Consider the following 12316-nt stretch of genomic DNA (forward strand, 5'->3'; position numbering starts at 1 on the left):
TTTATCCCCTGAGCCTTTCTTCCCCAGTCCTCAAGTCTCTCTGGGACCTCTGGCTGCTCTTTGGCCTCCTGCCTCCCATCCATAGTCTGGCCTGGTGCTAGGGCTAACCGGGGCCTTGGCGCAGAGACTTGTCTCCGATTCTGGCACCTTCCTTCCCCGGTGGTCCGCGAAAGTTCTTGGGCTGCTAGGTGTCTCTCTACGAGGGCAACTAGTTCATCATAGGAGGGATCGTTTTGGTGGACCCACCCCCTTATGTCCGGTGGCAACCCCGTCATATACCTGTCCAACACGAGGATTTCGACTATCTTCTCTGGCCCATGGGTCTCGGGGCGGAGCCACTTCTGGCCGAGGTGAAGTAAATGAAATAGCTGGGACCTCGGTGGTTTGCTGTCCCAGTATTTCCACTCATGGAAGCGCTGGGCCCGTATGGCTGATGTCACACCTGACCTTGCCAGGATTTCCACCTTCAGCTGGGGGTAATCCATAGCTGTCTCTATGGTCATGTCGAAATAGGCCTTCTGGGGCTCCCCACACAGAAATGGAGCCAGAAATGCCCACTGGTCTTGGGGCCAGGCCTCCCGCAGTGCTATCCTCTCAAAGGCGAGGAGATATGCCTCTATATCATCATCCGTAGTCATCTTCTGTAAATAGTTGCTTACCCGCAGTGGCCGGATCCCCTGGGGTGCGTGCATCAGCATGGTCAGGGCTTTTAACTGGTTCACTACTTCATTCAGGGTGGCTCGATCTTGGGCCGCCTGGTTCATCAGTAATTGGTTCGTCTCCTGTTGGACGTGTACTGACTCTTGCTGGGCAGCCATCTGCACCCTGGTAGCCTCTTGTTGGACAGCAGTGGCCTGTACCAACGCCTTCACTACATCCTCCTTTTTTTGTGTGTGTGTGTGATTTACCCTGCCCTGAGATGGCTTGCCACAGAGCCTTACTCACTCACCACATCCCACTTTTCACACCAAGTGTGGCAAAATACCTTGTTCGCCTCAGTAGGCTCAGTCCTTTTTAGCCTTGGAGACTCAGGTTTGGGGCAAGGCGAATCCTTATAGGTGGCACAGGGTCCTGCTACTCCTCTCCTCAGTCAGTCCCTTGTGCATGTTTTACTTCCCTTCTGGGGAGTGAGTGCAGCCTCCCTACTGGGAAGGTCTGGTGTCTTGCTGCAAACAGCCTACTGGCAGCTTCCCTGCTCCTCTCACTCCCTCGCTCTCCCCCTCCTACCACCCAGGGGAGGGTTTAAAAAGGTCCCAAGTAGTTGGAGTCAGCTGAATCTAATTGGTTCCCTAGCAACCCCTCTTCCAGCTGAACCTTATTGCCCCTTGGTTCTCTCTCCTCAGTGGTTAGGGAGGGGCCTTTTAATCCCCTGGGACTAATTACTACCCCCCTTTTGTAGCTGTTTGTCCTGGGTTTACCACACTGCCTATATTATACCTATGGACAAGCTGAGGATTTCATTCTTCCAGGCCATCAATTTCACTAGCAATCAAGTCACTAAAATAAAATCTAGGAACAGAGAAATACACTTGAGAGAAGTGAAAAAGCTAAACTCTTCAGTATTTATAAAGTTGTCAAAGGTGCCAGATTTTAGGCTTATTTCTTATGAGCCAATAGAGAGATACTATGGGACTGCTTCTCGTCTCACGTATGCTGGTGTAAATCAGCAATAATTCCACTGATGTCAGTTTCAGAGTAGCAAGTGAGCTGTACCTCACGAAAGCTTATGCTCAAATAAATTTGTTAGTCTCTAAGGTGCCACATGTACTCCTTTTCTTTTTATTGATGTCAGTATATAACTGCTTATTATGTTCATGGCATACACACAGAAAAATTAGATAAAAACATAGATACTCTTGCTGGAAGGTTGCAATGTAACAGAACTTTATTTCTTAGAATTCAAAACTATAACACCCAAGAACCTACAGGCTGCTCCCTAAGGCAGAGAGGCACAATTCATCCCACTTTGCTTTAAGATGGCTCTTTCCAGACTGATGTGGATTGCATACTTTGTTACAGAGCTCCCTAGCCTGCAAACAGGACCAGGAACCAGCCCCTACCCCTCACACACACTTAAAGTGATACCTTGCAATTCTAACACTGTCCTCAATACACCATATGGGTCTAGGTGAAAACTGTTGTTTTTTTTTAAATATCCACAGTCCTCCTGCTTTAGCGCTCTTGTTAAGACCACTTGAAAGTTTCCTCAGCCCTCAAAATATTGATGAAAACACTAACTGTGGTTATTTTTAAAACAAGTATCGTCCCCAAAGTTACCTGTTTCACATTGCAGGTGATTTGTGGGCAGCTGGTACTCTGATTTGCATTCCTCTGTCACTTGCACTAGTTTTGAACAGGGAACTTCCAATGGCTTACATTTCCATGTATGCAGTTTTAAGAAAGATCAGAATCAGACCCCCAGTTGTTATGGGAATGTAAATTAATTCACTTGTCTGGTTAGACTATGTTTGAGGGGGAAAGTTGTCTACTTTGCTAGAATTACTACAAGGTAACCTATCAATTAACTGGTTTCAGAGTAGGAGCTGTGTTAGTCTGTATTCGCAAAAAGAAAAGGAGTACTTGTGGCACCTTAGAGACTAACCAATTTATTTGAGCATAAGCTTTCGTGAGCTACAGCTCACTTCATCGGATGCATTCAGTGGAAAATACAATGAAGTGAGCTGTAGCTGTAGCTCACGAAAGCTTATGCTCAAATAAATTTGTTAGTCTCTAAGGTGCCACAAGTCCTCCTTTTCTTTTTATCAATTAACTATGTGGCAAATAAAACCTGATGAAGTGAAGCACTAACAGATATTTTATGTTTTTTTTTGTTTTAATAGTGTCTTGAGCGAGAACAGGGAATTCAGTGGATTAAGCAAGAAAGACTCCCAGCCTTTCTAAAAAGTGATTGTTACTTTGAATACAGGTATCGTCCCCTCTAATATCATATCAAGTATTACATTTGTTAATTTATCTCCTCTATTTAGTTTCTCTTGACATAACTCTTACAACATTTTCTCAGATCTTTTGCCCCATGTAACCCACATAATTTCAGTGATTTGGATAAATTAAAATGAGGCTGATGCCTTTTCTCCACTTCCTCTTGACTCTAATTTCCCTTGCCCATGAAATGACAAGACTGAAATAAAAGCTATTCTAGAATTAGGGTAATGCTGCTATGCCTGCTTGTGTTATGCATGAGGTCAGACTAGATAATCACAATGGTTGGTTCTGGCCTTCAAATCTCTGAATCTATCTAGCCATATCTAGGCACTGTAAATGAATTATAAAAAGTAGTGGAATCTGTGTGGAAGGGACAGCCAATTCTCTGCTATCCTTTTTGTTTTAATCACTGGTTTCTACCTTTGTGAATGTAGCTAGATTTTCCTCTGCCCAGGTTCTTTGAGGAATGCTATGGCAAAATGGTGAGTCTTGCAGCATGACCGGATGTACTTGTACTTTTCCTGACCTCCTTGGAGAGGATTTTCCAGAGCCTTTTACCTGCTGTGGGAAGGCCCTTCCTCCAGATCCCGAAAGTTCATGTCTGGTTCTGTTGGTTGTAGTATGCAGGATGATCACAGCTTTGCTGGTGGGTCCCTGAAAGAGTGGCTGCTTGGTAGCCTGGTTTACCAAGTCCCTTTTTTATTGTAGAAATTGACCAGTTCTTGGGGCACCGAGTACTGCATAAAAATATTTTAAAATGTTTGCTGTAAATGTAGCAATATTCAATATACTGAAGACTGTGCTTACATTGGAGGGAAAATTGTACAAAGGATAACAAATCCTAGAGAAATGCTGTATTTTCCCTTGAGGCAATAAATGGACATGCCTAAGCCTTTTCTGTTGTGTCAAACCATTTTCTTCATTAAACCAAATAAAAATTATATAAAATGAACTCTAATCATTTGCTTAATTCCCACTGAAGTTAGTATTTAAAACTAAACACGTGCTTAAGGACCTTCCTGAATCAGGGCCAAAGTGAGCACAGATGGGAGGAAAAAAGAGACCGAATCTGACCCAGAACACCAGATCTGAACACTCCATTTCCTCCCCGCCCCCACATCTATGATGAAGTTTGGATTTGGAGCTAGATTAGATATAAACTCCAGGCTCAAGCCTAATGTATACCATGCCTAGCTTTTAGAGGAATTCTTCTCTGGCTCTATGAACCGTACAATGGCTGTCATTCTTCACATATGTAAATATGGTCCAGGGGTAAAATAGAAGATAAGTAGCATAGGAAGTTCCCCTTTAGAATTTACTTTGAGAATGCTAATGTTTCTTACTGTCAGTTGTAAAGAGAGATCAAATGAATGTCTTGATGAATGTTTTAACTGAACTACTCATTTGTCTCCTAATATATTTAACTGTAGGTTAGCTAAACTGCTTTCGCAGGTAGAATGGAGCCGAACTGGTATTAACTTCATTATAGATACAACATATTATCCCTGGATTATGAAAAGAGAGCTGACACCTCCTTTGCCTGAGGAGGGTGAAGAGGAATTAATTATGAGAAAGTTCTATGTTTCACTTGGCCAGGTAAAATCCGCACAACGCATAGGCAACGGCAGCAATTTTGTGCTGGATGGAGCACACTGGGTTAAGACCCTTTGTACTAATTTAGTCTGTCTGTCTCCCTCTGGCATCTTTTACCATAAACATTTGGTGTTATATGTTATTATGACATTTTACAAACTTTCACTCACTTTTCAGTTAAGTTCACAGTCAGGGTAAATTTGTAGGCCCATTTATCACAACTCTTTCAGTTTCCTCTAAGTGCAGGGGGAGCTCTGCTGTTCCCACTCCAGCCCCTGGCCTCTCTGGAGAGTCTCTTCCTTCAGATTTCTGCCTAGCCCTGAATTCTGGGCTCCAACATATTCTCCCTTGGGATAGAATATCCACAAGCAGCCCTCCTTCCATACAGCTGTGTTTCACTCCTGGCTGGCTTCCCAGCTTCCAGATTCACACCACTGTGGCCTCTCTGGAGAGACCTCTCCCCATGTCTCCTCCTGGCCCTGGTTTCAAACTCCTCCCCTTAGTTCAGGGGCCATGCTTTAATCCTGGCAGGTTTCCCTCCATATTTCTACATCCATTGTAAACCACCATGATAACAAAACCTACGTGGTGAGAGAGCACAGAATAACTACAGACAATACGATCTCTGTTCTGAGAAGCCCTGCAACAAATAGATCAAATAGAATTATTGTATAAGCTATGTTGAACTTGTTTAATGTTGCTTTTCATAGGCTACAGTTACTCAGACAAAGGATTGGTTTACACTAGCCAAAAAAAGTCAGCAAACAACAACTACAGATACAGTTACTCATCTAGTTTCCACTCAAATTCAAGGCACACGGTATTGGTCTACAGGCCCTCAGAGAACTGTTGCATACAACCACAGTGTCAGTCCAGGTAAGTAGTAATAGTGCAGCTATGCTACTTAGATAACAAATACGACAAGATTGAAATCAAAGCTATTCTGGAGTTAGAGTAATGCTGCTATATCTGCTTGTCATTGTTCTGTGGCCTACAACACAATACCTAGGAACTTGGATGGGGAAGAGAATAGGTGTATTTCTTCTTCACTCCACAACGTTAAATGCTGCTTACTATAAATGGCCCATAATCTCTCATCTGCTATGCAGAGCAGAGGGAAGCAAAATGGATCAGAAAAGTCCAAATACATGGGGAAGTGTTGGAACTATGTCTCTCCCCAGTCCTGTGAGAACACAGAAACTGCTGCATTTGAGAATTGCCTCATCAGGGCCATGTGGATCCAAAGCGTGGATGGGATGGTATGGTAACTCCTCAGGACATTATTGCTCTGGAAAACCTACCTTTGTAAAATATGCTGACTCATTAATTAATCATTAATGTATGCAGGTTGCACTAATATGTAAGTCATGACTTAATCATTAGTTTATGCAGAGCTGCAAGCAGTCAGGTCAAGACTGTACAGCACTTGCAGGATCTGTATTGCATTGGGCTGGGACTGGGATAGGAATGGGAACCAGTAGGAGGTCCACTTTGCTGTTATGTTTTTCTGCTCAGAGTATAGTGGCTTCAAATGTTGGGTGAGCCACAAAGTGTTTTAGCATAATCTAAATTTGAAAGAACTTTTAACCACAACACTTCAGTGAGTCCCTTAGCAGTGCACCCCCGTATTCCACCACATTCACTTCCTCCTTAGTGTGGGTTGCTAGTAGCCATGTGGACAGTCTTTCTCCTTGCCCCTCCCCTCAGTTGCCTAGTAATCAGTGAGTTTTCACCCTATGGATCTATTAGCTCTCCTGCCTGAGAGCTTTGTCTTCTAGTGTGGAGCTCTGTTTTTCATCTGCATCTGGCTATTACTTTGTCATGCAAAATCTGCTGCTCCTTCAATCTAAAAGGCATTCTGCACGCACAGTACTTCCCTTCCTTAACCTCCAAAGACTGGGGGCAGAGTCAGAGAATTGGCACAGGTGAGGTTTGGTTGCAGCATAGTTATCTCATGGGAACATCCTTGGAATATGCGGTGCAGGACATGGTCAGATAGCAGTGTCAGCCAACAAGGATGAGGGCAGTCTAGCCTAGTGGCCAGAGTCAGAGCTGTAGTCAGTCATTGGGAGCCAAAGCCAAGGGTAAAACTGGAAGACAAAAACTTGGTACCAGAGCCAAGGGTCAAGCTGGAGTCCATAGTCAGGAGCCAGAGCTGAGGGTCAAACTAGAGGGCAGGAACTGCAAGCAGGATGGCAGACAAGGACGGGTTCAAAGCAGGAGCAGGCACAGCGATGAGCATGAGCATTGAAAAGCAAGTGAGCTGCTGCTGGCTTAAGAGCCAATTTGCTGGTATCTGCGGGCAATCAGTTGCTTGGCTAATCAGACAGCCTGCTGCAGACTAACTGTACTGACGAGGCTGCCTAGAGACTAGCTCTCCTGGAGGCCGGGATTCCTGACACACACCTCTACTTGGAATTTATGCCACTGGGGGATCAGGGCCATGGGTTAGCTTGATGTTTTTTGCCACTTGTGATATTTTTAATTTGTTATGTGATATAATAATATTTAAATTATTCCTTCATCAATGTAGATTAAGAATTAGAGTAAATTAGGTTAGATTCAGTATTATGAAAATTAGTGGATTTTTAAAATTTAAAAATATTTTTAAAAAGTGGAATAGTGTGAGTATGGAACATAGGAATTTCTATACCAGTTCTGACCAGTGATCCATTCCGTTCAGTATTCTGCCCGTGACATTGCCCACCACTACATAATTCACAGGAAGTTACAAGAAATACTATAATGGACAATTATGGAATAACTTGCCCATCCTAAACTCTGATTAGTAATGGATGTCTTATGCACTGAAACATGGACATTTATATCTCTTGTTGTGCTGAATGGTTACAGGAATATGGACGGGATTCGGTTAACCCTCAAATTTAAAAAAACAAATTGAAACCAAGATGCTGTATAGCAATGGTAGAATTATGACTGTTTCTTCTTGCTTTTCATTTAGATTCCATTCCTTTTCAAGGCACATGTAATTTTTCTGCTCAGTCTTACACAGCTGATTTATACAACAGTAGCAGCAGTAATCTAGGTAAGCAATATTTATAGATAAATGGTCACTTGTGCCAGCTACCACCTGGACTGGAAAAGTCCTATTGCCCAGAAGCCTGGGATATGCAGAAGGAATCTGGGCAAGTAAAAGTGTCAGGTTTCCTGCTCAGCAGATAAGAACAACAGGGGAGGCTGGAGGCCAGTTTAATAATATGAGACACATCTGCACTGAGCTGCCAATCAAAGGGAGGATGGCTAAAGGGAATGAGTGGGAGTGGAGCAAAAAGAAATGAGTTGCCTCAATGGTACGGGGAGAGAGGGGGGAGCTGGTTATTTATCTAAACACATTATTAATTAAACATTTGTAAACAGAACTGATTCCTTTTTGGGTTAAAGATTTCATCTGTAGGAACTCAAATGTGAAATTGCAGAACTACTAACTGTGGTTTGTAACCTATCATTTAAATAAGCTTCTGTACCAGATGAATGGAGGATAGTTAATATGACACCAATTTTTAAAAAGGGCTCCAGAGGTGATCCTGGCAATTACAGGCTGATAAGCCTGACTTCAGTACCGGGCAAACTATTGAAAGTATAGTAAAGAACAGAATTGTCACACATATCGATGAATATAATTTATTGGGGAAGAGTCAATATGGTTTTTGTAAAGGAAAATCATGCCTCACCAATCTACTATAATTCTTTGAGGAGGGTCAATAAGCATGTGGACAAGGGGGATCCAGTGGATATAGAGTACTTAGATTTTTCAGAAAGCCTTTGACAAGGTCCCTTACCAAAGGCTCTTAGGCAAAGTGAGCTGTCATGGGATAAGAGGGAAGGTCCTCTCATGGATCAGTAACTGGTTAAAAGATAGGAAACGAAGAGCAGAAATAAATGGTCAGTTTTCAGAATGGAGAGAGGTAAATAGTGGTGTCCCCAGGGGTCTGTACTGGGACCAGTCCTATTCAACATATTCATAAATGATCTGGAAAAAGGGGTAAACAGTGAGGTAGCAAAATTTGCAGATGATACAAAAGTACTTAAGATAATGAAGTTCAAAGCAGACTGCGAAGAGCTACAAAGAGATCTCACAAAACTGCGTGACTGGGCAACAAAATGGCAGATGAAATTCAATGTTGATTAATGCAAACTAATGCACATTGGAAAACATAATCCCAACTGTACATATATTAGCTGTTCCCACTCAAGAAAGAGATCTTGGAGTCATTGTGGATAGTTCTCTGAAAACATCTACTCAATGTGCAGCGGCAGTCAAAAAAGCGAACAGAATGTTGGGAATCATTAAGAAGGGAAAAATAATAAGACTGAAAATATCATATTGCCGCTATATAAATCCATGGTTTGCCCACATCTTGAATACTGCATGCAGATGGGGTCATCCCATCTCAAAAAAGATATACTGGAATTGGAAAAGGTTCAGAAAAGGGCAACAAAAATTATTAAGGGTATGGATCAGCTTCCATATGAGGAAAGATTAATAAGACTGGAACTTTTCAACTTGGAAAAGAGATGACTAAGAGGAGATATGATAGAGGTCTATAAAATCATGACGGGGATGGAGAAAGTAAATAAGGAAATGTTATTTATTCCTTCTCATAACGCAAGAACTGGGGTCACCAAATGAAATTAATAGGCTGCAGATTTAAAATAAACAAAAGGAAGTATTTATTCTCACAAAGCACAGTCAACCTGTGGAACTCTTTGCCAGAAGATGTTGTGAAGGCCAAGACTATAACAGGGTTAAAAAAAGAATTAGATAAATTCATGGAGGATAGGTTCATCGATGGCTATTAGCCAGGATGGGCAGGGATGGTGTCCCTAGCCTCTGTTTGCCAGAAGCTGGGAATGGGCGACAGGGGACAGATCACTTGATGATTACCCGTTCTGTTCATTCCCTCTGGGGCACGTGACATTGGCCACTGTCAGAGGACAGGATACTGGCTGGATGGACCTTTGGTCTGACCCAGTATGGCCAATCTTATGATCACAAGGTCCCAGACATGTTCATTTGTATATTTACTCTTTCCATATATAACAAGATGTTATTCCATTGACAGATGCCTGTCCAATGCTCTGAGCACCCTGACAACAATTAAAATCAATAAGCTCATGCCATTTTCCAATATGACAAGTAATACACTTTCCATTCCGTCATAGGTAGATAAACAGCTACCATTTATTATTCCCCGTTGCTCCTAAATAAAAAACGCCTCCCACCTCAAACCACCACCTGGCCACATGCATGGGAGAAAAGATGGGCCTAGCAGCATGACCAGACATTTAATAGGTGTTCTGGGGGTAGAGGTGCCTACGGGTTGGGATGCCAGTTGGTGGGGTGCTGCCTGCTGGCAAGGTTGGTTGCCTTGGGGTGTGCTGGGGTCGGATGGTTGAGAATGCATGGATCTAGTGGAACAAGGTGGGGAGTGAGTTTCATAGACTCAAGGGGCTCTCACAGAGAACATTATGGCAGAAGACCCCTCCTGTTTATAGCAAGGTAACTGCAGCTCAAGCTCATCTGCTGATTCCAACTGTGGCAGTATGGCACTTTCCATTGCTGTCAACAATAAAATGCAAATATGTTCCAATTTTTGTAACTTGAAAACTTGTTTCTGTCGGCCAGGAGAACAGTTCTGAATCTGACAGAGTTTTCAATGATCTCTTTTGATATAATGCAGGAGTGGATTCCCTGGCTATGGAATACAGTCAAAGGAGTCTCCCCCTCCTACAGAGGACAGGAACTTCAAAAACTAGCAATGTTAGTGGGAGATCCAAAAGTACAGAGCTTTACACTTCTGTATCCATTGCTGACACTCCTTCCCATACTATGTTAAGAGTATATCTAGACCAGAAATGGGAGAATGGTGCTGAGGAGAAAGAAAATCTGGAATTCGATGGTAGACCGGAAATGCCAGCTTTTCAAACATTAGAAGAGTTTACATCAGCTTATATTCAGTATATAGTGAGTGAATCAATCTCAAAACTGACGGGACAACCGGCTGCTAAGAGCAAGACTGATATGAACTTCAGTAAACTGTCCAATGTATTTATACATGAGTTATCAAATAATCAACTTTCTGCTACTGCTGCAAAGCCACTTACTTCCCAAAGTGTCTCTCCATCCAACAAGTTAGACTCCAAAGGACATTGCATAAAACAGGAGACTGAAGAAGTGAGTTCAAGTTCAAGGTCTGAAAGTGATGTCACAGACAGTCGGGCTGCCTGGTGTACCAGTCACAGAGCTTATGATATTGGCAACAGAAATGAATTTGAAAGATTCAAGAAGTTCATAAAAGGAACTTTGGGTGAAAGGTACTGGTGGCTCTGGATGGACATTGAAAGATTAAAGGTCCTTAAGGACACTAGAAGGCAGCAAAGGTATTTGCCATTTTTTTTAATGCTTATAAAGAAGGCTAGATAAATGTTGTCTATGAGCATTTAGAATGACCCATGCATAATGGATATGAGTGAACAATCCAAACAAAATGGTTCTAATTCTGATTATTTCACTAATACAAGGGTAATTCATGAATGACCACTGAAGTTGGCTGAGTTATATGTTTGCAAAACTAGTGTGAGGTCAGAATCAGGGTGAAAATTAAGGCTTTATACAAAAGGGTTTTTTATAAAACTGAATATGAATAAATGTCTTAATGAAAACAGAATGAAAGATACTCTATAAATGTAAGATTTTAAAGTCACAAGCAGGGCATACAGTATGACACACTTCCCTAACAATAAGTTTCAGAGTAGCAGCCGTGTTAGTCTGTATCCGCAAAAAGAAAAGGAGGACTTGTGGCACCTTGGAGACTAACAAATTTATTTGAGCATAAGCTTTCATCCGATGAAGTGAGCTGTAGCTCACGAAAGCTTATGCTCAAATAAATTTGTTAGTCTCTAAGGTGCCACAAGTCCTCCTTTTCTTTTTCCCTATCAATATGCTTTATTAGATTTAGGTCACCTGTCCTAAGCCACTAGGGACATTTATTCTGTACAAAACTTGGCTTTATTTGGTAATAGAAATGTTTTGGATTCTGCTATTTAGAAATGTTTGAAAATGTATTTCCAAAATGACAGCTGTTTGCTCAATGGGATGAATCATGCCTATTATGATTGAATGTTAATATCAATGGTTATAGCTTATTTAGGAAAGACTAAGTGGGCAAAAGGGAAAGGGGAGTGGCACTTTATGTAAAAAAACTGGTTGTGCATATTTCCAAGTCACTGATAACTTAAAAAAACATTATCTTGAATGCTTATAGATTAGTGTCCTAACTGATAAAGCACAAGATGTGGTATTAGTTGGTATTTACTAAAGATCACCAAATCTTACTAGGGAACTGGACAATCAGCTCATAAAGTTTAAGGTCAGAAGGGACCATCGTGATCATCTAGTCCAGGGGTGGGCAAACTTTTTGGCCCGAGGGCCACATCTGGGTGGGGAAATTGTATGCAGGGCCATGAATGTAGGGCTAGGGCAGGGGTCAGGGGTCTGGGAGGGAATGCGGGGTGTGGGAGGGGGTGAGGTGTGCAGAAAGGGCCTCAGGGTAGGGGGTTGGAGTGCAGGAGGGGAGCAGGAGGGGGCTCAGAGCAGGGGTTCAGGAGGAGAGTGGGGTGCAGCAGGGGGCTCAGGGCAGGGAGTTGGAATACAGGAGGGGGTGCGGGGTGTGGGAGGGGGCTCAGGGCAGGGGGTTGGGGTGCAGGAGGGGTGTGGCAGGGGGCTCAATGCAGGGGGCTACGGGGCTCAGGGCAGGGG

The 12316-nt window shown here is 42.7% G+C and overlaps 1 protein-coding gene across 3 annotated transcripts in view; it reads left to right on the top strand.

Annotated features, from left to right (window-relative positions):
- RGS22 (regulator of G protein signaling 22) overlaps positions 1-12316 on the top strand; it is a 102979-nt gene that overhangs the window by 26668 nt on the left and 63995 nt on the right. For all 3 annotated transcript variants that reach the window (XM_074944041.1, XM_074944043.1, XM_074944042.1), the window contains exons 5-9: positions 2841-2926; positions 4374-4539; positions 5247-5412; positions 7499-7582; positions 10239-10938. In XM_074944041.1, the coding sequence (XP_074800142.1) occupies positions 2841-2926; positions 4374-4539; positions 5247-5412; positions 7499-7582; positions 10239-10938 (1202 nt within the window). The remainder of the gene's footprint in view (positions 1-2840; positions 2927-4373; positions 4540-5246; positions 5413-7498; positions 7583-10238; positions 10939-12316) is intronic.

The sequence above is a fragment of the Natator depressus genome, chromosome 2 (genome assembly GCF_965152275.1).
Source record: "Natator depressus isolate rNatDep1 chromosome 2, rNatDep2.hap1, whole genome shotgun sequence".
In the NCBI taxonomy this organism is placed as follows: domain Eukaryota; kingdom Metazoa; phylum Chordata; order Testudines; family Cheloniidae; genus Natator; species Natator depressus.